Raw genomic sequence first — 25,429 nt, forward strand, 5'->3', positions numbered from 1 at the left:
TCACACCCTCCTGGTGCCTGAAGTGCAGCACTGGGTTAGACCTTGCTCAGCTCAGAGCGGCTCCTGCCAGGAGCCACGTGAAGTCAGGGCAGTTACAAAGTTGGGACGGGGGGTGACCTGGCGCCAGCTCTAGACACTCCTTGCATAAGCAGGTCGGAGTGGCCTCCCAGGAGCAGCAACGGGCAGACACCGGCCACAGAACAGGTTTGTTTATTCGATAGCAAAGAGCTGAAAAACAGGTCCCACAGAGGAGTGGAGCCTGACCCAAGACCCGCTACCCCACAATAGTGCAGGCCAAGGCAGGCAGGGCTGAAGGCAGCAGGAATGAGAGACGGGCCCAGGAGACGGTGTAGTGAAGACCAGGCGGGCACGCCCGGTCAGGTCTTGTTGAGCGTCCAGAGCGGGTCCAGGAGGCTGAGGGGGTCGTCGGTGGGCCTCGCAGCCCGCAGCCCCTGCCCATTGTGGGCCTGCAGGAAGTCCTGCTTGCTCATGCGCTGCTTACCCCGCAGGGAGCCGTCCAGGGAGAAGGCCTCAGGCGTGAGGGAGGCCAGCAGCTCCAAGGAGGAGGAGGGCGGCCCCAGGCTGGGGGCCTCAGGGACCGGCTGCTCCTCCTCAGGCTGGGGGGCCTCGGGCAAGGGGGAAGAAAGGGGGGGTGGGGAAGAGGAGGGGAGTTGGGTGGACTCTGGGAGGCTGGGAGGCAGCAGGCTGGGGGGCTCCACAGGGCCTGGCAGGCTGGCCACTGGGGAGTCCATGCCCCCAGGAGGCCGGATGCTGAGCTTGGCAATCGTGGCCTGGATGGAGCTGATGGGCACGTCCCCACCGAGGACCAGGTCCTGGGAGTCCTGAGGAAGGTGATTCTGGGGAGACAGGAGTGGGTGAAGAGGATGCATGAGGCGCTCAGAGCCCCCGGGAGGGGCCCCCCTCACCTTCTGAGTGATGCCGGTGCCGGCCGTGGGCTTGCTGGGAGGGGGCACGCCATGGCGCTGTAGCACCTGCTCCACATGTCTCACCACTGCCTCGTGGCAGAACTTGAGGTGTAGCTGCGGGGGCACACGGCTGGTGAGCTGGGGGCCGTCCCCTGCGGGGAGGGCGCATGCCCGCCCGCTGAGCCTCACCTTCTCCTGCAGCATGTGCTTCCTCTGCTGCCGCATGCGCCGCACCAGCGGGGGCAGCTGGGGGATCCCGCTTCCAGCCTCCACCTCCTGCACGGCCGCGTAGAGCAGCGCGAAGGCCCCCGTGCGGCCCACTCCCGAGCTACGGCCGGGAGATGGGGTCAGGCCGGGCCCGGGCCCGCGAGGGGCCCGCGAGCTGCCCAAACCTACCTGCAGTGGACGACGACGGGCGTGTGCAGCGGGCGCTGATGCAGGCAGTGGGCGTGCACCTCCTGGATGAAGCGCAGCAGGTGGCTGGGGCTGTCAGGCAGGCCTCTGCCGGGGGATGGGGGCTCTGAGCCAGACCCAGTCTGAGCCCACATCACCCCCCGACCACCACCCAGGGCGGCAGGCAGACGCACAGCTCGGGCCACGTTGGGAAGTGCAGGTGCACGAGGGAGCGCTTGAGGCTCTGGTCACGGAACTGCAGGCTCAGCACCCGCTCCACGTGCGTCTCGGTGGTGCGGACGCTGCTCAGGGCCAGGCTCAGGGCCCCGTGCACCATGGGCTGGCCCCGCTCGGTGGGGAAGTAGCGAGCCACCTTTTGCTGTGGCACAAACAGGTAGTTAGGGCTGGTGTTCCAGGGTCCCCACCGGGTGCCCGCCCAACCTCTCCCTCTCACCTTCTCCATCTCGGCCTCCGACACAAGCATGACAATGACCGACACTTTCTGCTCATGCACCATGAGCCAGAAGTCGGCCGCCGTGCCAGGCAGGGGGGCCTGGGTGGCCACCAGCGGGGGGCAGTAGGGTGAGAGCCCCTCCACGCGGCTGGCGTTGATGTAGTCATCCTTGCCGGAGCGCAGCACCACGCGGTTGCTGTCATAGGGCATGACGTCCTGGTGCCGGTTCTTGAGCGAGTAGCAGCGGGCAATGGCGATGGAGCGGCCCCGGGCGTCGAGCTCCTGTGCGTCTTGTAGCTCCCGCCACACCGTGTCCAGGGCCCCCGCAGCTCCCAGCTGGCCCCGGAAGGTCTCCAGCTCCTGCCGCAACTGCTGCAGCCTCTCAGGGCGCTCATAGGGGTCCCGCTCTATCAGCCGCAGGGCCTGTGGCCGCCGGCCCTCAGCTGCGTCCACCTTCGTGGGCTGCAGCAGGGGCTGCCCACCCCCAGGAGGCTGAGGGCCTCCGTGCTGGCTCTCAGGGCTGGAGGACAGCAGGTCAGCAGCAGCGGTGCCTCGGCGCAGACAGGGGGGCGGCTCTGCTGCAGGGGGCCGAGGGGGCACGGGGCCGGGGCCCGGGGAAGGGGCGGGTGAAGGCACCAGGTGGGGAGTGGGGGCCGGCTGGATGGCAGGTGGGGGGCCTCGAATGGAGAGAGCGGCTGCCTGCGGGCCCAGGGCTCTGGGGCCAGGGGCAGGACCATAGGCCAGGGTGGGGTGGGGAGGCTGAGGGGGCCCTGCGCTGGCGAAAGGCAAAGCCCCGGAGTGGGGGGGTGGAGGGTCCTGAGAGGGGCCGGGGTACAGCTGGGTGTGCAGGGCAGGTGATGGCTGCCCCAGGACCCCAGGCTGAGGGGCGAAAGGGTAGGAGGCCTGGGCGGGCACCAGGCCTGGAGCCTGGGGTGGGAAGACATGTGGGTGCTGGAGTGGAAGGGGCTGGGGGGGAGGCTGGGGTGCCATCCTCGGGGCTGGAAAGCCTGCAGGTACCCCGGGAGGGAAGTGGTGCTGGGCCGGGGGTGCTGTGAGGGGCTGCTTGGGCCCCACTGGGTAGGTGTAGGGCAGGGGCAACGGCTGTGGTGGGGGGCCCGGGAAGCAGGTCTGGGGAGGGGCCGGGGCAGGGTTTGGCCGCGGGGCTGTGTGGCTAGAGATGGGGGCCTGGACACTATCTACGGTGGTGGTGGCTGGCCGAACCCCCACGACGAACTCGTGGCCTGAGAAGTGGGGAGGGGGCGCTGAGGGGAGGCCAGCGAGCGGAGGGGGTGGCCCCACCCCCCCATAGGGGCTGCTCACCATGCCGTGCTGGGGCGAAGACCGGGGCACGAGGCCCAGCTCTGGGGCATAGGCGGGGGCCGTGTAGAGAGCCGGTCCAGGGGCCACGGCCACCCCTGGGTGCCCCGGGGGCTGGGGGGCCCTGGGCTGCAGCATGTGGGTGGGACCTGCATAAGTACCAGGCGGTAAGGCGCCAGAGAGGTAGTGGGGTCCTGGGCCTGCAGAGCTGGGGAAGGGGCCAGGAGGGAAGTGGAGTGGGGCGGCAGCCCCCAGGAAGGGCTCTGGGGGCAGACTGCGTAGCTCCTCAGGCAGGTCCCCGGCCTCCATCGCCTCGCCCTCCTCCCTGCGGGGCAGCAGCGGTTTTGGCGCTGTGGGCCGTGGCGGCGGCTTCTTCTTGAGCTCCCTGTGGGGTGAGCGAGGGAGAAGGGGAGTCAGAGCCCCCTCAGCCCAGCCTGGCTCTGCAGCTGTGCCCGGGGTGTCCCCACACTCACCTGTCCAGGAGCTGCTGGCGTGTCGCCTCGCGGGCCTGGCAGGCGGACTGTGTGCGCTCCAGGAGAGCAGCCACTTTGCTCTCCAGGTCTGCGTAGAAGTCCTTCCCCTCCTGGGACTTCTTCATTAGATCCTCGTAGGCCTCGTAGGAGGCCACCAGGCTCTGCAGTGTGGAGTTCCACCTGGGGCAGAGGGCGGGAGGTGAGTCGCTGCAGGCCGGCTCCGGGGCGTGGGCCCAGGGCTGGGTACTGACTTCTGGTCCAGGTCGCCGAGCACGCGCCGCACGGCCGCGTACTGCACGTTGGCCTCGGTCAGGGCCCGGAGGACGTTGTCCTGGGCGGCCAGGTTCTGCTCCAGGTACACCCGCAGCTGGTCGTACTTCTTCAGCTGCTCCTCAAACAGCTTCTGTGGGGGTGTGGGGAGGACAGGCGCTCAGGGCCTTGCCGCTGAGGTGAGGTGCCAAGAGCCAGCCCGCCGCCCACGCCCGGCCCACCTTCATCTCTGAGTGGTCGGCCGTCACCAGCACCGCCGTGATGTCGTCTTTCTGGATGAGCTCTCGCAGCTGCTGCTCCAGGGACACACGCTGGTCCCGCATCTCCTGCACCTTGGCCAGGATGCGCTTCAGGTTCTGCAGCACCGCCTTGTCCTCTGGGAGCGGCAGCAGCAGTGAGGCCGGAGCCCCACCGCCCCGCCCGACCGCCCCGAGGGGGTAGGAGGGCTCACCTGCGCTGAGGGCCGGCGAGGGCAGGGCGGCCCGCACCTGGTCCAGGGGGCCGCTGAGCAGCCGCAGGTTGCCAACGTGCAGGTTCATGGCGCGGTGCAGCTCGCTGTTGGTGAAGGAGGCCTTCTCGTGGACCTCCATGTACTTGGCCCACTCTCGCCTCACCTCTGCCAGCTCAGCCTTGGACGTGGCCGTGCTGGCCGCCGCCGGGCCCACCGCCTCCTGCAGCTTCTGTTCCAATGCCTCGTCCTCCTCCAGGAGGTCCCTGACGTCCTTTAGGGAGGCCTCCACGTCGGTGAACACCCCTGACAGCACTGTGCGTGGGCACAGAGGAGGGGGTCAGCTCCTGGGGCACAACTGCCCCGTCACACACGCGTGCAGCTCAGTGCGGGCTGAGCAGTGCAGCCCCAGGGCACGGGGGGTACTGTGCCCGGGGAGGTGGGAACCTCCGACCCTGCCCAGCAGGGGACAGCAGGTGACCTCCACCTGCTCTGTACTCACCCTGCATGGACTGGACGAGGTTCCTGACAGTGTCGGGGCGGACGCTGAGAGCCGCACACTTCTCCATGAGTTGGGGTGGGATGTGGTTGTAGGCGTCGAGGTTGTCTACTGTCTCAGGATCCAGCTGCAGGGAATCCATGAACTGGCTGTGGGGCAACAGGACCAGGTGGGTGTGGACTCAACCCCTCACGTGGAAGGAGCCCCCCCACAAAATGAAGCAACGTCCAAGGTCCTAGCAGCACAACAGTGTCCCAGCCACCAGCACAAAACCTGCCCTAGGCACTGCTGGAAACGCACACGAGGCCCTGGGCAGGGAGGCTGAGCCAGGAGCCTGCTGTTCCATGGCCATTCACCACCCTGCTCCCTCGCTCCCTCCCTCCCTCTGCTGCAGACTGCACTAGAGGATCCCACCCCACCTCCCCACAGCTCTGCACTCACTCCAGGACCTCGTTCTTGTCCTCAATCTTGGCCATCATCTCCCGGAGCAGCTTGGCCTTCTCCTCACTGCAGGGAGGGGACAGACCAATTTGTTGGCAGCCCGTGTCTCTTGAGACATCCCAACTTGGGCTAACAGGGTTGTCTGTTCACTCGCCTGTACAGTGATGAGGCTTCATGTGCTGCCATTGGTACAAGTTTGGCAAAGATGTCAGGGCCCGTAACAGCAGGGTCTGTGGGGTTCACCGGCAAAGGCTTCACCAAGGGGGCACCTGGGAGGGAGAGGCAGAGAGTCCTGGAGACCAGGCCCACCCAACCTTAACTGCCTCCGTTGTGCGACATCTTCGCCCCCTACCCCATCCCAGGCTCCCCTCAGCTTCAGACCTTTCACAGGCTGAAGGGTGTCCAGCGCTGGGACGGCCTCGTGGTAGATGAAATCATTGTCCTTCTTGGCAGAATTGTACCTGGCATGGGAGGGGGGCAGTCTTGAGTGGTCAGCAGGGACCTAGGACCTCGCCCCTGCCATGTGGGCCCCTGCTCTCTGGCCCTGGTGGCTTCCTCCCAACGATGCAGGCAAAGAACCAGAGCCCCTCGAGGCCCAGAGACTCACTTTCCCCCAATGACGTCCATAGCGAAGCGCAGTGCGTCCTGCACGGTGTCGGGCTGGCCCTGTGCAGGGAGCGGAGCTCAGTACACCCACGGCCGGCGCCAGAACCCCCTTGGCCCGGCCAGGCTCTCCCCCATCATTACCTTGGCCAGCTTGATGGCTTCGTTGAGCTTGTCCAGGGCACTCTGAAAATACGCAACCTGCAGGGGCCAGCAGAGCCTGGTCCAGCCTTCTGGTGGACCCTGCTCCTCCTGCCTCCCCGACCCAGCCTGTCTGACCAGCAGGTAGCCCAGAGGAGACAGGAGGCTGAGCGGCTGCCAACGCCAGCCAGCCAACAGCACCAAGATTAGTGTCCGCCTGCAGCTCTGCCCACAGTGCCCACCTCCAGGCAGCCACTCGGGGGAACCACTGCGCCTGTCCCCTGGGGTGGCAGAGACCGAGGGGTGAAGGACAGAGGGGACCACTCCCCACCGGGGATCCAACGGGGCTGGAACAGCCTGAGCACCCTCCTGACCCCAGCTCGCTCACCTGCTCCCCGAACTTCTGCTGCTCCTCCGCCTGCTTCCCCATGTGCAGCTGGACGGAAGACACAGCCCTGCTTACTGAGGGGGACACCCCAGCGCCGCCCCACCCCACCCCCACGCCCGCGGCGCCCTCACGTGGGCCACAGCTGCGAAGTAGTAGATCTTCATCTGGACCAGCTTCTTCCAGTCCTTCTGGATCCGGCCCAGCAGCGAGGCAGTGTCGGGGTTCTCCAAGGCGCGGCAGGCCTCTTTGTAGTAATCCACCACCTGGGGGCCAGGATGGGCTCCAAGTTGGGGACTGGGAGGAGGCCAGGTCCGGCCCCAGTCCCTAGAGGGCCACGGTCCCCTGGGCCTACCTGTGCACTGATGCGTGCCACCAGGAAGCTCTTCCTGTTGTCCAGCATGGACTTCTCCAGGAGGCACTCCTGCGCCTGGCCCTGGAACAGTGGGTGCAGAGGCCCTCCTTCCTCACCGGGACAGACCGCGCACACCCCTCTCTGCCCAGCCTCCCCTCCAAGCAGCTCCTGACCCACCTGGGGCTCAGAGGGTCGCAGCCCAGGCCCCGGCTTGTCCCTCCCTGACCTGTGCGCCACCGTCCAGCCCTAGCGAGGGCGGCTCCTCACCAGCATGAGGTTGACGTTGAGAGTGAGGATCTGCCGGCTCATGTCCACGCTGTAGGCCTGGGGGAAGTGCTCCCTCAGATAGGAGAAGGCGCCGGCCGCACACTGGAAGTGGGTGCAGGAGACCTTCATGCCCTGGGGGGAGGGGCTGTCAGAAGCGGAGCCGCTCCAGGGGATGGGGTTCACTCTGGAGCTGACAGCATGCCACCCTGCTTCCTCACCTCCTCAGACACCCGCTTGTCCATGGCCCCCAGCATGGAGTGCAGTGCCCCTAGGGAGGCAAGGAACATGGGTCAGGGCTCAGCTGTGGCTCCTGCCCACGTTGGCGCCCAGGGTGAGGCGCGGGGTGGGCGGGGACCCAGTGGATCTGGGGGACGGAGCTCCAGCTCTGCGCCAGGCAGGGACCAGGGGAGGGAAGGGGCCCTCACAGGACTCTGCTCCCCAGGCTGAGGCTGCACCAGCAGGGTTGATGGCTAGGCCAGCCTTGGTCTCCTCCAGCCAGAAGCAAACCTGAGCCACCATGGGGGTGGGGGGCGAGATGGGGTGTCCAGACAAAGAGGAGAGGCCAGCTCTGTGCCTGGAGCACAGCAGCAACTCCAAGAGCAGGCAGCCTAGCAAGAGCCTCCCACCAGGGGGCTCCCTGCGGCCCAGGAGGCGGGCAGAGCTGACGGAGGCAAGACAGGGTCAGGATTTAGGTGTCTTCTGCTGAGAGGGGCAGGGCCGGGGGCGAGGGGGCCCCAGGGAAGGGGAGAGGCAGCTCACCAAGGTTGTAGAGAATGCAGGCCTGCTCGTACTTGATGTCCTCGTGGGCCACAGACTTCCCAGAGAAGATCTCAGTCCTGGGGACAGGCCACCACAGTTGTGAGGGGGGAGCTGGTGAAGCGAGCCCCCTCCCAGTGCAGGGCGGGAGGGAGGGGGTCTGGGGAAAACCACCCCAAGCAGCTCCCCATCCTCTACAGCAAGGAAACGGGGAGGGGGAGAGGGGCACCCTTCAGGCTCCCCTGGCTTTGCCCGCCCGCACTCACCAGGTGACAGAAACGGCGGCCTCCTGACCCGAGCCCATGGGGACCCGACTCTGCAGGTAGTGGAGCTGGCCCAGGTACTTGCGGAGGACACTGCAGCCCTCGAAGTCACGTGGGACACGGACGGCATTCTGCGGGAGGGAGAGAGGAGGCCGGCCATCATTTGGAGCGGAAGACGCGCCTGTGTGCCCACAAAGGCCCAGACGGACACGTCGGGGCTAGCGGACTGTGCAGCGTAAGAAACCAAAGGAAGGCAACAGCTACCTGCAGTCACTGCACAACCATCCCGCCAGACGCTTCCACCAAACCGGCTCCACTTTTCCATAAAACATGCCTTAAAATTTTTAATGTACTTAATGTTTGACCCATATTTCTGTATCTAAAAATATGAGCTACAAGAGCCATGACAACTGAGGACAAGGCTCTCTACTGACATGTCAACATGTCCATAACACGCTTACTGCTGGGGAGAAAGACGCATCTAAAAGATAAGCAACATAATTCACAGAAACAGAGCCAACTAGTTATACAAAGAGAAATCTACACAGTTCCATCTGAAGAGATGATCCCTGGGTAGGTTTCAGTAGTGCATCCTACTCTGTACAAACATACAGGGACATCTTTGATTTTATTGGTAAGTAAACTCTCTCCTCAAATGTTAGAATGGTATAAAATATAAAGAATCAGGTTGCTATAACCTAAAGCAACACTGCTAATCAATCCACTATACATATATAAACTTTTTAAACAAAGAAATAGAAGAAGAAAGGCCTGCAGTATTCCCCTCGGGCCTCGGTGACCTGGGCTGCTGCCATCCTCACAGCCTGAGCAGGTTTGGGTCCCAGGGCTGGACTGTCCCAGGGCTGAGGGAGCTGGGGAGTCTGGGGCAGCCAGTCTCAGCCATCCTTGGATCTGTACTGCCTGGTCCCCTCTCCACAGGACCCCAAACTCCAGATCCAGGCCGGCCCTCCCACAGCTACTGCAAGTCTACAGTCTGCAGCCCACTTCCAGCCTCCTCCCTTAAAGTCCATCCACAGACCTTTGGCAGCACCCCCAACAGAGCACCTTTCTGGGGTTACGTTGACTGGTGGGTGAAGTGTGAGGAAGTAGTGAGGAAGTAGTGGAAGGGTGAGACGCAAGCCCTTGCATATTTCTCTGTGCACTTTGCACTCTAATTACAACCCAGGAACCCAACTCTTTCTCCTGAGACTGATTGCTCCAGTGACTAAAGCTGGGTCTGAAGAAATGCTGCCATCTTATGGCCGTTTCTGGTAACAACAACTGGAAAACCTGTGCTCAAGAACGCAAAATACTCACAAGGCCTGTGAGACTAAAAAAGACACGTATGCTCTAGAAATAGCGGTAGGTAAGAATTCATTAGCAATGGCTTTCAAAAGCCAATTTCCAAAGTAAATCTTACTCATCCTTAGAAAGTAAAAACGCACATAAACATACCTTCACCACTCCTAATTCTTAAGAGAAGTGCAAATCAAAATGACGATGAGGTATCATCTTTCAGTACTCAGCACAAAGTCTACAAACAGTTAAATGCTGGAGAAGCCATGGAGAAAAGGGAACCATCCTACACTGCTCTGGGAATGTAAACTGCTAAGAGCCACCATGCTACAGATGCGGGTTCATGAACGGAAACAAGCGACCAACCCGTGCGGCAATCCACTCCTAGGAATGATGCAGCGAACACCATCCTTCAAAAGACATGGGAACCCCAAAGCTCACTGGGACACTGTTTACAACAGGCAAGGATGCAAGCGTCCAAAACCTACAGCCACACAGCGGACAAGCAGCCATAAAGAAGAATGCAGAGTGTCACTGGCAGCAACCTGGATGGATCTGGAGATGATAACACACAGTCAGTCAAATATGGAAAGAAAAACATTCTGTAATACCACAGATAAAGAACTGGATACAAACGAACTTGCCAAACACCTATTATTGACTTACTAAACAAATTTAGAGTCATAAAAGGAAAGCTGGAGAAGATGGAGATATAAACATTTTGAATAAGATATACATAATTATACATACATAATCTATGTATGCTTTGTACTATCTATAAAGTATATATTATGTATACATATAACATTAAATATGCTCATCTATAAGATGAACAGAAAGGTCCAACTGAATAGTACATGGAAATCTGCTCACCACTCTGTGATGATGTATATGAAAACAGAATGGGAAAAGAACTGATACATGCATATGTGGATCATGTTCCCTTATCTCAAGCACACGCACAATTGTAAATGACTCAGAGAATAAAATTGCATTAAAACAAAAAAACCTGAACCAACTGCCTGCTCTGTTCCCCTGAGGCCTCGGTAGCCTACACTGGGTCCCACATCGCCCAACCTGGGCAGGTCAGGGTTCCTGGGTGGGAGTGCACTGGGCGTGAGGCACTGGGAAGTACATGCCAAAAACAGCAGCCCCTGCAGATAAGAACCTGGTCCACTCTGGACAGGCCAGTAACTCCAGATCAGCACGGGGGAACCTACTCCAGAATGTGTAATAACAGTGTGCGAAAAAAATAATCCCGGGGAAGAAAAACATGCATGTTATCGCACTACATCAATCAATCAGAGCTCAGGAAAAATAAACATTAAAAATATTCTCTATGCACTGTAAGTTTGAAATGAAATTTAAAATGAACAAAACAACAGAGTATAAAAATACTGGACAAACATGCAGCACAGCTTTACAATGTAATAATATCAGCTCCTGCCCACCCACAAAAAAAAAAAAATTAATTTGGGCCACTGCTATCACCATACAGAGACCCACACACAACATTACCAAGTGAACGAAGAAACAGAAAGGGACCCATCACAGGGTAACCACAAGACGTGATGTCTCAAAACCAGTGACAGGACCTACGTGACGAAACGCATAGGCACGGGGATAGGAAGAGAGCGGGAAATTCAAAGGGTAGACACAGGTACAACCCTCAAGTAGGGAAAATACATTATCTGAAAAAAGACGCATGCTACAGCAACGGGCAACCTATTCTACACTGCGGAGTCACAACGTACAAAGGCAGTGAACAAGTGGAAAGTAAAAGACAGTTGCATATATCCGGCTACCTCATTTAGGTACACTTAACCAATAAAAAATGTTTAAAATATTCTACGCATTGATCAGCTCCAAATGAAATACCAAATAAAGAACTAAATAACAACAAGAGTCTACTACAAGGCCTTCAGGCCTCAGTGACAAGGTCTGGCTGTCGCGTGCCTGGGTCTGGGCAGCTCTGGAATCAAGGCGCGACTGCATGGCTGGCTGGGAGAGCTGGGGAGGACAAGTCAGCCAGTGAGCCTGCGATCTGCCCCTGGAGGGCCTGAACCCTCTGGATGGGACCACCAACTGCAGATCCAGCTGGGCCCTCAAGCACTTAAACCAAGCAGGCACTCCCAAAGGATGGTGGAACCTCTGAGCTGAAAGAGGACCTGCAGGCTGCCTCCTTGTGCTGGACGTCCCGCCTCCAGCCTGAGACTCGGCCCACCCGGGAACAACAGCACCTAAAGGCACCTTGATTCCACGGGGTGGGATGTGTCTTGAGGGTGAAAGGTGAGGGGAAAGGGACCACAGCCCTTCAGGGTTTTTCTGGGACATCCCCCTCTATTTGACAGCCCAGGAGCAGGACTCCTTAAGGCTTTCTGCCAGAGGAACCAGTCGGGCAAGAAACGTGCTGCTGTCTTGTGGCTGTTCCCTGGAATAGCAGCTTGAAGACCTGTGTGTGCATGTGTGCTGGGATTGTCAATGACACGTGCCCTCCAGCAATGTCCTGGGGTGGGTGATCGAAACAGAATTCAAAAAGAGGCCCACTTTCCAGAGCTCCTGCTCATGGGGTACAAATTGGACTCGGGCTCTTTTAAATGAAAACTGCCTCTGCGTGGCTAATCAGCAGGGAAATTCACATCCGGCTCAGAATGTATATCAACAAAAAGTCTACTGACTAAAACCGGGAGAGAGCAGGGAGAAAATGGAAGGCCCCAAAGATGTGGAGAGAAACGGAAACTGGCAGCAGGCGCTATGAAAACCCGGAAGGAGGGTCCCCAAGGGCGGAACTTGACATCCGTTTCCATGATCTGGCAGGCCCACATGAGGCTGGATATCAAGGGGACAACCATTGATCAAACACACCCATGGATGGTGTCCTTTCCTGAAGCAATAGTACGAATAATGGGACATAGGAGAAAGCAAAATTTCCAAGCACAAGAGCCTGGAAAAACAAATTAGTACAGCTTTACAGTGTAATATCAGCCCCAACACCCCTTTCCCCCAAAAATGAAACTGGGCCACCCATGAACACCACCACCTAAGCACCTTGATTCCAGGGGCTGGGAGGTGTCTGGAGGGTTAAAGGTGAGGAGAAAGAAGCAAGGGACCCCAGCCCTTCAGTGTATTTTTTTGGGACATCCCCCTCTATTTGACAGCCCAGGAGCAGGACTTTCTCCAAGGTTCCCCTTGCCAGAGTCACCAGTTGGGCAGGAAAAGTGCTGCCATCTTGTGGCCGTTTCCTATAACAGCAGCTTGAAACCCGGTGCTTTGGAACACACTCAGGATTCATTTTCAAGGCTTGCCGGGCTCTCAATGACACGTGCCCTCCAGAAATGTCCTGGGGTGGGTAATCAAAACAGAATTCAAAAAGGGGCCCACTTTCCAGAGCTCCCGTTCACCAGGTACAAACTGGACTGGGACTCTCTTAAACGACAGCCTAGGAACACTGCCTCTGCATCGCTAATCAGCAGGAAAATTCACATGAAAACTGCAACGGGGTACCTCCTCGCCCGCTCAGAATGAACATCAACAAAAAGACCGCTGACAGTAAAACTGGGACAGAGCAGGGAGGAAGCAGAAGGCCCCAAAGATGTGGGAAGAAACGGAAACTGGCAGCAGGCACTATGAAGACCCAGAAGGAGGGTCCCCAAGGGCGGAACTTGACATCCGTTTCCATGATCCGGCACGGCCACATGAGGCTGGATATCAACGGTACAACCATTGATCAAACAGACCCACGGATGGTGTCCTTTCCTGAAGCAACAGAATAACTGAGACATGGGCAGAAGCAAAATTTCCAAGCATAGGGGCTGCAGGAAAGAAGCATGCAGCAGAGCTTTACAGTGTAAGAAGATCAGCCCAGCCCAGAGTGAAACGGCGCCACTGGCGACACAGACCAAGACAGAACGCTACAAAGTGACCAAGACGGAGAAGGGACCGTCCAGATGACCGCAAGAGGCGGCGCCTGAAAACTGATACGCAGGAGCTTTGTGGCAAAGGGCGCCGATTGTCACTCATAGAAAATGAGCTGATTTTACCAGAGGTAGACCTAGAGGAAATGAGGGATATATTCAAAGGGTAAGACATAGCTACACACACTCAACTAAGGAAAACAGACCACTGGAAAATACCTGTGCTACGCCGTAGCGCAACCTACTGTGCACTCTGCAATCATAACTTACAAAGGCAAATTGTGGGTCGGGAAAAAGGTACATTTATTTATTCAGTTAAGTCAGTCCCATTCAGCTAGTCAAAATAAACATCAATCCAGGAGATCAAACTAGTGAATCCTATTGGAAATCAACCCTGAATACTCACTGGAAATACTGTTGCTGACATTGAATATAAAAATCTGGCCACCTGATACAAACAGCCGACTCACTGCAAATGCTCTGATGCTGGGAAAGACTGAGGGCAGAAAGACAAGGACTCAGAGAGCAGGAGACGGCTGAACGGCATTATCGACTCAATGAACGTGAGTTTGAGCATCCTTCAGCAGACAGTGAAAGACACGGAAGCCTGCCGCAATGCAATCCATGCGGGCCCAAAGACTTGGATACGACTGAGCAATGACAACAGTTTATATATTTTCCATCATTTTGCTTTTACAGAGGAAAAATGATTGAATTTAAATAAGAACAGTTTTATCTCCCAATCAAACCAATTTTGTTCACACCTGTGTAAAAACACTGTCTTCCTACCTGTCTGAGCAACTCCAGTTTCTTCAGTTCCTCATTGTAGGCTTCTGGATTCTCTCCATAATTCTTCAGGACAAACTAGAGAGAGAGAGAGAGAGAGAGAGAGGGAAGGCTGTGAACCAGGCACAGAGCATCCTTCCTGCTCCCGCTTCTGCCCTCGGAATCCCCCGCAAGCACCAGCCATGGCTCAGGATGGAGTCCAGACCCTCTACCACCATCTCATCTCCTGCCCCACTGGGAACTCGGCCTCCGTAGCAAGGCAGCGCTAAGACACTTTCTGGGGCACCCTCCTTTTTTGAGCAAAATGGAAAATACGCCTGCACAACGTGGCTGGAATCCCCTGGCTGGCCCTCACCATGCTGCCGTCCTCCCTACCAAACCCAGAACTGGGCCAGCCCAGGAAGCCGGGGAACTCAGTCGGCTGAAGTGGGATCCTACTGAGCATTGGTAAACTGGCCACGACTTCAAGCCTCCCTTGTGTCTGGGACCCTGCTGGGGCCCGGGATCACCATCGTAATCCCAACCCGCCAGCAAATGTCAGAAAGAGAGTCACAGAAGAGTGGGTGTGCAAAGCCTTCCCTGCCAGCCCGCCCACCTGGGGAAGGGGCGCCACAGAAATAAGCGTCCTCCTCGTCGAGGAAAGGCCTGTGGCGGTGTGATGGGAATGATCCGGGGGAAGGGAGATGGGGAGGTCACTCCGCACATCAGAGGCGGGGCTGGCACCCCCGCCCACGGCAGGGCTGACTCTCAAGACGGTGGGCACACTCGCCAGCCTGGAGGTGGGGCCTGGACCACCAAGACCAACACATCGTGGCAGCTCCACCACTCGTGCTGGGGGACCTGGCGTCTGGGTCTGCAGTCTGGGGACCCAGATCCATCACTCCATATGCACTAAGGGCACGGACCCCCAACTCCCAAGGCTCCTTAAGGCCCCAGCCAAGGTCTGTGAGGCGGAGAAGGGAGGGGGTGGCCTGCGCTGTCCAGCGGCGGCCCACCCGTCTCCCGGGCCCGTTCCCAGGGACTGTGACACGTGGCCACGCGGTGAGCCCATGGGAGCCTGGGAGGCCGTGTCACCTTGTTAGCTGCCTGGCAGGGAAGCGAGAGGAGGGGCAGGCAGAGGGAAGCGAGTCCTGAGCTTCCTTCAGCTCCAGATCTCTGAGCCCAACCCTCTTCCACTGGTTTTACCTCCTGCCAGTTCGCTATCCCCGTCCACCTCTGGCCCGGACTCCCCACCCCTTCAATCCACCCCTCATCCAGTGGTCAGATTTGTCTTTCTAACATGACTCCAGTGTTATTCCTGACTTTATATCCTTCTGAAACATACACACTCCTGGGGGGAAAAAAAATAAAGCCCAGCTTGCTTTTCTCAGGACAGTGAGATTATGGGGAAAGAGCTGTAATATAAAGGGTGGGGGGAAGTAATCCGAGAAGAATGTGCACAACAGTGCTTCCCCAAACCTCCGGGGCCAAATCTCATCTTCACAGTCAGCTCCCAACAGCCTTCAGCTCCCAGGGACACCCAGCCAACAGTACTCTGCAATGACCGCTCTCAGCTCTCAATGCTTGTCCACACGTTGCCCCCACCACCTTCTCTGCTAAGGCTCAGCTAAAATACCACTTCCCATAGCACCAGCGGCTGCTCTCCCCACATTGAGAAAGTGTGCCTCCCAGCAGCGTCACATCAGCGACCACCCCCACCCCAAATAACGAGTCTATCGGGAATGGCAGGGGCCTGATGCAATGTGTTCGATCCTCAGCAAATGGCTGCCTTTACAGGAAATGCACAGGATGGATGAACAGACTGAGTAATACCAAAGAAGACACTAAGAAAAATTGAGACGATGTAACAATTTACCCAACACTTATCTCAGTCTCTTTGAAAAACAAGTATCATTTAGGGGGCTAGAGGGCAGGAGACTATTGTAGATTAAAAGAGATTAAAAAAAAAAAGAACAATGACCCTATGAAAACCATGATTGGATCTGAGTTTAGAAAAAAAACAGTTATAAAGGATGTCTGGGGATAACAGGTGAAATTTAAATATAAAACATAGTAGAAAATGTTTGTGGATTTTCTAAGGTGTGATGCTAACAGTATAGTTATACAGGAGAAAATCCTCTTAGGACCTGCTGAGATGGGCACAGCTGACTTGCAAAGGTCCACGGGATGTACGTGTGTGTGTGTTTAGACAGAACACACGGTGCAAGTGAACTATTACCACTGCTCTTGTCTACTCGCTAAGTCATGTCCAGCTCTTTTCTGCATGACCCCATGGACTGTAGCCCATCAGGCTCCTCTGTCCATGGGATTTTTCAGCCAAGAATACTGCAGTGGGTTGCCACTTCTCCAGGGATCAAACTTGCTTCTCCTGCGTTGGCAGGCGGATTCTCTACCACTGAGCCACCAGGGAAGCCCAACTATCAAAATTAAGTAGATAGAGTTTGGGTGAGCACTGCATTATTCCTTCGACTTTTCTGTATGTCTGAAATCTGGAAAACAAATGTCTTAAGAGCTGCTGAGGGAACTCCTGGGTGGTCCAGCGGTTAGGACTTGGCACTCTCACTGCTGTGGCCTGGGTTCAAGCCCTGATCAGGGAGCTGAGATCTCACACGCCAAGCAATGTGGCCAAAAAAAAAAAAAAAATGAGTTGCTGAGCTAAATGATACCTAAAAAAATACTTTCTTTACATCATCATTTCTTAGCCTCTTGTTGGATCCTTTGAGAACATGATAAAAGCCATGAAACAATCTCCCTACAAATATTCATCTATGCATAAACACAAGAATTTGCCAACATGTTCAGGGGGTTTACAGACATGCTGAAGCCCGTTTATGGGCTCTTGGTTTATAATCCTCGCTGTGATCTAGCCAATCCCTCACCCCGCCCGTCCCCCAATTCACAGACATAAAATGTGACCTGAGCTACAGGGTAAAACTTGACTATCTAAATGGGAACATGTTCTTTCTCTGATTAACTCCCTTCTCACAGGAGGCTTCTGTTTGTCACCCCAAGGCGACCGTAAAAGTGGAGCCCAGAGGCCCTGTGGGACAAAGGCCGAAGGGATCTGAGTGACATCCGAGAGTCCCAGAAACAGGGCTTCAGCTGCCATCGCTGGGAACACCTGTCCCTGCGGTCACGCAGTGGGGAAGGGGTGAGAGATGATGTCTCTGACCGCAGCAAACTGTCCCTGAAGGAGGCTGTCTACCTGTCTTATTCCTCCTCCAAGATCTGCAGCAAACACAGAGCTCCCACCCACGGGCCAGACACTCGCCCAGTGCCCAGGAAGTCACTCAGCCCTAATAACAACCCAAAGAGGTAGACAGCGTTGTAGCCACCATTTGACAGCTGAGGACACTGAGGCAAGGAAGGTGAGACACTCGCCAAGGTCACAGCATTAACCACCGACAGAGCACCGATGCGAAGCCCGGCGTTTGGGCTCCAGAGCCCATATTCTTGACCACACACCAGACCAATCCATTTCTATTTTTTAAATACAGTTCTCATAAAACACCAAAAAAATGGGAAGTGAAAACGAATCTCCGGCCACAAGGTGAGTCAATGGAGCCGAGAGGTGATTTTTTAAACTCTGACGAAATCCTCTATGGCTTGATCACTCACTCCCCCTACTACACAGAGGTAAGAGGCGGATGAAGGTTCAAGAGTAAAGGACAGAGACCATCTCTCGGACAGTGTCCCTACAGCACAGACTTCTGCAGGGCGAGAAACAAGGTCTGGTCAGGACGTGAGGGTCGCCATAGAGCCTGAGAAGGCAGGCCCTGCAGCAGGCAGAGCCTGGACCTTGGCAACACGGATTCGGAGTAAGATACAAGAAGGCACCGCCAGGACCCCAGCGCACCCACACAAACGACAGCCAGCTGGGGCTGAGGGCCAGGGGCCCCCCGAGCCCAGCCAGGCTTTGGAGAAGCTGGGGTTCTTTTTTCCTGAGCGAACAATGAGACCTATGAACAGTTTCATGTTGAAAGCATGTCCAGGGTTCAGAGCCACTGGGAGGAAAAAGCAGGGAAAGAAGTTATAAGTTAAAAATACACAGGCTGGAAAGACTTTTTCCAAAGAGAAACACCAAAACACATCAAGTCCTGGCTGTGCCCTTAGGTTGCTGTGAGGCCAGGGCTTGGCTTTTCACCTGTAATATGGTGTTCATAGTAGCTGCTTTTGAATTGTGGTGAAGACTCTTGTGAGTTCCCTGGACAGCAAGGAGATCAAACCAGTCAATCCCGAATATTCATTGGAAGGACTGATGCTGAAGCTCCAATACTTTGGCCACTCGATGTGAAGAGTTGACACTGGAAAAGACCCTGATGCTGGGAAAGACTGAGGGCAGGAGGAGAAGGGGCGACAGTGAGAAGGTTGGATGGCATCACCAACTCAATGGACATGAGTTTGAGCAAGCTCTGGGAGATAGTGAAGGACGGGGAAGCCTGGCGTGTTGCAGTCCATGGGGTCACAAAGAGCTGAACAAGACTTACCGGCTGAACAAGGACAATTACCTGCTATGTCTAACTCACAGACTGTCATAGGACTTGAGCTATTTCCTAAACAGAGAAAGAGGATGCTAAGCTGAAAGTACTGTTTACAATACGCCAAGGCCTGTACTAGGGACTCAAATGCATTATCTCATTTTTTTTTAAGTATATCTTGTTTTTCTCTCTTTATTTATTTTATTTTTGGCTGCCCTAGGTCTTTGCTGCTGTGCTCCAGCTTTTTGCAGTTGCTCCGAGCGGAGGCTACTCTGCTGCAACGCGTAGGCTTCTCCTTGCGGCGGCGTCTCTTGATGCAGAGGACAGGCTCTGGGCCCAGGGCTTCAGGAGTTGCGCCACGTGGGCCCTAGAGCGCAGGCTCAGTAGCTGTGGCACACGGGCTTAGCTGTCCCAAAGCATGTGGAATCTTCCTGCACCGCAGATCAGACCCATGTGCCCTGCATTGGCAGGCAGATTCTTAACCACTGGAGCAGCAGCAAAGCCCCTGCGTTAACTCTTGATGCCCACAGCTTATAAGGTGTAGTATTAGTCCTGTTACAGGTGAGAAAAATGAGGCCCAGATTAGTGAGGTGATCATCTGTAACAGCTGAAGTCACTCAGCTAGTAAGTCGAAAAGGTGGGACTTAAACCAAAGTCTGCCTGATTCCAGTGTCTACACTATTTCTGTGACATTACTCTGCCCTTTTACCAAGCAACCAATGGCCCAGAATTCTGTAGGCAGATGAAAGTGAAAGTCGCTCAGTCATGTCCGACTCTGTGTGACCCCATGAATTATACAGTCCCTGGAATTCTCCAGCCCAGAATACTGGAGTGGGTAGCCTTTCCCCTCTCCAGGGGATCTTCCCAACCCAGGGATGGAACCCAGGTCCCCCGTATTGCAGGCAGATTCTTCACCAGCTGAGCCGCCCCAGGGGTAGATGAGATCACCAGATCCTGCCATTCTTTTGCAGGTTAGAAAAATGGGAGAGAGAGATCAGCAACAACGGCAGTTCTAGAACCCTGAGCCAAACTTCCTAATTCTTGACCCAGGGTCAAGATTTTGTCTCACTTTCTCTAATACTAACAAGGTCTCCTTCCTCTATGTATTCTTTTTACCCTTGTGGGTGATGGGAGTGTTTAGCTTCTGTTCTGAATTTGATATACATCTTGGAATTAAAACAGTAGATGGAAAGGAGACCAAACTTTGCCGAAGAAGTAAAATTTTGGAACTTTAGATCAATTAACCTAATTTCTGGGAAGTCTCCATTGGAGCCTGGGGTTTGATCCCTGGTCAGGGAACTAAGATCCCATAAGCTGGGAAGCTCGGCCAAAGTTGTTTTTTTTTTTTTTTTAATCTAACTTTCTGCTTTTACAAATGAGGAAAAAGATGCTCAAAGAGATTAAATGATGGACTCAAAGGAATACAAACTGTTAGTGTCTGAAGGAAGGCAGTGGCAGTGTGAACAGAGAAAGGGAGACCTTCTTGGAAAACTTCTTCCCCAACCCATTTTCTTTCTTTTTTTTTCTCCACCACCTTACTCAGTGGGACACTGTCAAGATTCTGGCAGCAGCTACATTAAAACCACAAGGATGTCAACCTGCAGCAGCCTCCTGGTTGTTCCTTTTCACTTCTGCTCTGTCTTTCCATGGTACCAGACGGTCCTTCCCAAGGCAGATGTCTCACAGGGTACCTGATGCCCAGTCGACACACCTGACCTCCCAACAGCGGTCCCTTGCCTCCCTCAACGCCAAAACTGCCTGTCTCTTCCATCCAACTGAAGAGTCAACAAAGGACTGCTAGCGTTGCTCTGGCAGCTACAATACTATTTATCCCCTCTGCGCAGTCGCGAAAGCAGTTACACTCCCCTAAACGACAGAGTTGTATCTTTCGATCCAAAGGGGCTCCAGATTACGGGTCTTCTTCTGAGACCAGACAGAATTGCACCAAGTGTTAGAGCGACTCCAATCGCAGAGATCAGGCTGGCCGGGGCCTTAAAACACATTCTCGAGCCATCCGGTCGTAGACGGACAGCACGAGGGCCAGGCACAGCCTTTCCACCAGACGGTTAAAGGCCACCCACCGATCCCCCAGGGCGGTGCTGGCGTGGATGAGGGGAGGAGCAGAACTAGGTCCAAAGCGTCACACCGAGGAAGTGAGGTGCCTCGGCGGGGATCGCGGATGGCCGGGGAAGGAATCGGAAAGCAGGTTCCGATCAGACAGCGGGGGCTACCCGGGGCTGGTGGGGTCGAGGGGTGGGGGGGGGGGGTGGGGGGAGAAGCTCTGCGAGCGCGCAGGGGTCAGACAGGGTGTGATGGGGGGTGCGCCAGGCGAAGGAAAGCCAGCGGAGGCCCCTCCTGGCCTCACCCGACCCTGCGACAGGGCCTGGGGAGATGATAGACGCGCAGGGGGCGTCACGAGCCGGCGGACGGAGAGACGCGGGAGAAGAGGGGCGGGGGCGGGGAGGAGGAGCTGCCCTCACCTTCTTTACGGCTGGCTGAAAGTGGAAGTCACCGGCCTCTTTCAGGTCCAGCCAGATCATGGGCATGCGGGGCACGGCCTCCATGGCCGCAGGCACCCGCCGGCCCCCCGGCCGCTCCCCAAGCTTTCTCAGCTGCAGGCTCAGCCACGCACCCCGCCCCTCCACGCCGGAAGTCACTTGTCACGCGGGGATGAAAAAAATGCCCCTACTGCCTGCTGGGAGAGGCGGTCCCCTCCCGTGCAGCCCTTTGCGCAGGCTCATTTTCCGGTGCGCATGCTCAGTTTCTTGCACGCGGGCACGTGTAGAGGGCAAACCTCCAGCCCGAGGCGAAAGGGTTTCTGGGAGTCGTAGTCTATCTGCATCTAATTGCTAAGCAGGGAGGTAACTGGTTTCTTCTTCCTGGCCTAAGTAGACCGCAGGGACCTGGCTCGGGCTCCAGGCGCTCCCCACTCAGGGGAAGGACATTAGAGAACGTAGCCATAGACTTGTAGACCCTAAGTAGTGTCGAGGGCCTTGGTAGATGTGGTCAGATGCTATGGTAGAGATAACGTGGTGGCAGGCCACCCCCAGAAGTGACTTAAAAACAGCCTTGGAGTAGGGGCTGCCTGGCCAAGGAGACAGGGCTAAGAAGCAAGCAAGGCGTTTCACCCCAGGTGTAGAGCTTTGGAACAGAGGAGTGACTGGTTGGAGACTGGCACGCTCGGCTGAGCCTGTAAGACCAGGCACTGCCTAAGAGACGGCCAAGTCCGTTTTTGATGATGGGGAGAGAACTGGTAAATGAAGTGTAAAGCGGAAGGGGAAAAAGAGAGAGAGGCCTAGAGCGATGGGGGTGGGGATGACTATATACAGCCACGCGAATACTTTTCAGTCTGGAAGGGGACCAGGGAGCAGAGAACAGTTATTAGCTCTGAAGAGATGACCTGTAGAGCAAGGATTTAAAAATTATGTGTATATTACCTAGCTTTAAAAACACATAAAATGGAGAATGGTTTGTTAGGGCAAAAGTAGAAGCAAGGAAATGAGCGAGGAACCTTTTGTAGTCTTGCAGGAGACAAATGTTGTCAGGTTGGGGCAAAGGGAAATGAAACACGGGCAGGTTTGAGAAATGTTTGGGGGGAAAAAAGTGGCAGAACTTGGGATGAATGGATGTAGGAGATTGAGAATATAAAAGATTATTTCCAAGTTTCTAGCCAGTATATACCTGGGTGGCTCCACAGCTGTTTTCTGACATGGTAAAACAGGGAGGAAGAGGTTTGGAAGAGAAGAACAAGGGTTCAGGACTGTCTGTGTTGAGCTGGATATAGATTCCCTGAAGTCGTTCAAGAGAAGATGTGGAGGAGACCATGGCTCAAAAGAGAGGGTTCACTCACAACCAAGGGCCCAGGTCCCCTTTGCAACCCAGGATCTACCTTCATGCCAGCTGGAGTTAGAGCAAAAGAAAATCAAGTACACAAATGTTCGCAGCAGCATTATTTATAATATCCAGGAGGTAAAAATAAATCAATAGATGAATGGGTAAGGGAGATGTGGTACAGCATACACTGGACTGTGTCCTTCAGCCTCAGAAAGGAAGGACATTCTGATACATGCTCAACATAAATGAACCCTGAAGACACGATGCCAGTGACATAAGCCAGACACCAAAGAACAAATACTGTGTTAGATTCTGTGTTAGTCCCTCAGTCACGTCCAACTCTGCCACTCCGTGGACTGTAACCCACCAGGCTCCTCTGCCCATGGGGATTCTCCAGGCAAGAATACTGGAGAGGTTGCCATTCCCTTCTCCAGGGGAATCTTCCCAATCCAGGGATTGAACCTGGCTCTCCTTCGTTGCAGGAGGATTCTTTAACATCTGAGCTGATTCCACCTAAATCAGTTAAGAGTAGTCAAATTTGTAAGAATAAAAAGTAGAATGGTGACTTCTCAGGGACTGGAAGGAGGATGGAATGGGGAATTAGTATTCAGTGGGCACAGAGTTACAGGGTGGGATGATGAGAAAATTCTGGAGACAGATGACTGCACAACCATGTGAATGTATTAATACCTAATGCCACTGACCTGTGCACTTAAAAATGGTTAAAATGGAATTTTTTTTAATGTAAGATCTTGCAGGTAATTTTTTTTTTTTAAGGAAAAAGAAAATTTTACCAGCATCTTAAAAAGCTTGTTTCTGGAGGACCATCTTGGGACCACCTGCTCAGAGGTGGAAAAACAGACTACGGTGTCAGCACGGCTGGTTTGTCCTGAACCCTTGCTTCTTGGTTTGTAGGTGGATGTCTTCTGCCTGTGTCTTCACGTGGTCTTCCTTCTGTGCATGTCTCTGTTGTAATCTCCTCTTATAAGGACCCCAGCCACCTTGGATTAGGGTCCACCCTCATGACCTCATTTAATTATCTCTTTAAAGATTCCATTTCCAAATACAGTCAGCCTCTGAGGTACTGGGGGCTAGTACTTCAGCATATGAATTTTGAGGAACATAATTCGACCCATAACACATGGTCTCAGTGACATGAAGGGCAGTTAGCATGAGAGGCATCAAAGAGGCACCAAGGGGTGAAGGGGCATGGAATACTGAGGCACTGGGGTGAGGATGGCTCACTGGAAGCGATACAGCAGAAAAGATGTCTCTGGGGTGAGTGGCGCCCTCCTGCTGCTGCTGAGTCGCTTCAGTCGTGCCCGACTCTGTGCGACCCTATGGACAGCAGCCCACCAGGCTCCTCTGTCCACGGGATTCTTTAGACAAGAATACTGGAGTGGGTTGCCATTTCCTTCTCCAATGCCATTGCCCTCGTAGTGCACCTATTTCCTCACAGAGATGGGCAGCATTGAGCTTCCCTGGTGGCTCAGAGGTGAAAGCGTCTGCCTCCAATGCAGGAGACCCAGGTTAGATCCCTGGGTCAGGAAGAGCCCCTGGAGAAGGAAATGGTAACCCACTCCAGTATTCTTGCCTGGAGAATCCCGTGGACGAATCCCTGGAGAATCCCATGGACTGAGCGACTTCACTTTCTTTCTTTCAAGACTCACTTGTACTGCTGAAGGGTAGGTCCCGTCACTAGGGGGCAGCAAATACCCCGTTCAGCCAAGGTAAACTGGCCTGTTCACCCCTCTCAAGACAACTATCTTGTCAGAATTGGAATGACCTCAAAGACAGACACCCTCCCCCATTTTATTAATGTGGATCCATTTTAATGATGCAGAAACTGAGGCCTGGGTTGGGGAGTGGACCACTCAAGTCTGCCAATAAGTGGATGAAGAGTCCAGGTTGGGCCTGGGTCTCCTCCCTTCTAGTTCATTTATTTAGCTAGTGTCCGTTCAATACCCACTGTGCCCTAGACACTGTTCTAGGCACTGCTGAATAAAACAAGCAAAGATGTCTGCCCTCATGAGATTACAGTCTAATGGGGGAGTTAGATATTAACACAATGAACAATATACAGTATATGAGATGGCAGTTAAAACAGGACACCATAAAGACAATGGAAAGACCAAATCGAGACAAGATATCTGTGAGACATAAGCAAGAAAGAGGACCATCTACAATATATAAATATCAAAAGTTCTCAGCCAAAAACTCATGGAAAGATGTCAGACCTCATCAGTAACCACGAGGATGGGACCCAAACTGCAGGGACAGTTCACTTTGTGCTCATGGGACAAATGAGCCTAATGGATGAGTATACGTCAGTATTGGTGAGGACGTGGAGCCACAGGACCTCTCACGCGCTGCAAACGAGGCTGGAATTGGTGCCACCGCTACAGGAAACTGACATGATTTAGTCGTGTTGACGCTGTGAACAAAGACTGTCACCTGCCATTTCAGTAAATGAAGAATGTTGTGACCACAAAGCCATCAGCCACCACGGCCCCCTGCGTGCCCCGGGAGAGATTCAGGATGGAGAACAGCAGGACACTGGCCCTAAATAGCATGCTTATCAAAGGAAAGATTTCAACAAGCCCACCCTCTGGCATCTTCCCATGTAGAAAAGCTCTCAAATCATTAACTTGAGATTTTTGTGTCCGTTTTTGTGATTAGCGGTAATCTTTGGATGGCGTGCATGCGTGTGTGTGTCTGTCGTGTCTGTCTCTTTGCAACCATGGACTGTAGCCCACTAGGCTCCTCTGCCCCTGAAGTTTTCCAGGCAGGAATACTGGAGTGAGTTGCCACTTCCCACTCCAGGGGAATCTTCCCAACCCAGGGATCGAACCCATGTCTCTTTCATCTCCTGCATTGGCAGGAGGATTCTTTAATACTGTGCCACCTGGGAAGCCCTTGGATGGCCAACTGCACATTTTTTCCTCAGCAAAAAAAAAAAAAAAAACTCATACATTCTGGCTCCTCCCTTACATCTTTAGAACAGTCCCTCCGAGCTGAGCGACTACATCGCAGGCTTAAGTCTTCAGTGAGGCTTCTGAATAAAACATAATTGTCAACTTTTAGGTTGTTCCTTTTTTTTTTTCAGTTGACAACTCCCTATGTTTCGGTG

At 55.0% G+C, this 25,429-nt stretch overlaps 1 protein-coding gene, 1 long non-coding RNA gene and 1 other non-coding gene across 4 annotated transcripts; 2 read left to right on the forward strand and 1 right to left on the reverse strand.

The window, feature by feature from the left end:
- Positions 1-194: 194 nt before the first annotated feature.
- On the reverse strand, positions 195-21,159 carry PTPN23 (protein tyrosine phosphatase non-receptor type 23). 2 transcript variants are annotated; one of them, XM_061397639.1, is made up of 25 exons: positions 20,946-21,159; positions 13,991-14,065; positions 7,995-8,122; positions 7,732-7,808; positions 7,191-7,240; positions 6,973-7,104; positions 6,706-6,786; positions 6,485-6,616; positions 6,354-6,401; positions 5,969-6,025; positions 5,829-5,887; positions 5,603-5,682; positions 5,376-5,490; positions 5,222-5,287; positions 4,784-4,929; positions 4,285-4,596; positions 4,055-4,209; positions 3,815-3,966; positions 3,564-3,743; positions 1,774-3,475; positions 1,514-1,698; positions 1,323-1,427; positions 1,116-1,254; positions 927-1,040; positions 195-857 (listed from the first exon to the last, which is right to left on the reverse strand). In XM_061397639.1, exons 1-25 carry the CDS (start codon positions 21,027-21,029, stop codon positions 378-380), a joined length of 4,854 nt encoding a protein of 1,617 aa, XP_061253623.1. In that variant the 5' UTR covers positions 21,030-21,159; the 3' UTR covers positions 195-377. The 2 variants fall into 2 exon arrangements, with proteins under 2 accessions (XP_061253623.1, XP_061253624.1); XM_061397640.1 differs by lacking the exon at positions 20,946-21,159 and adding an exon at positions 18,132-19,519.
- Positions 20,486-25,380, forward strand: LOC133235770 (uncharacterized). Its single transcript, XR_009732637.1, has 2 exons — positions 20,486-20,671; positions 23,077-25,380. It is a non-coding gene; the product is annotated as an uncharacterized LOC133235770 (long non-coding RNA).
- TRNAW-CCA (transfer RNA tryptophan (anticodon CCA)) lies at positions 23,778-23,850 on the forward strand. The gene has a single exon. It is a non-coding gene; the product is annotated as a tRNA-Trp (tRNA).
- Positions 25,381-25,429: the final 49 nt, after the last annotated feature.

This window comes from Bos javanicus, chromosome 22, assembly GCF_032452875.1.
Source record: "Bos javanicus breed banteng chromosome 22, ARS-OSU_banteng_1.0, whole genome shotgun sequence".
NCBI lineage: Eukaryota > Metazoa > Chordata > Mammalia > Artiodactyla > Bovidae > Bos > Bos javanicus.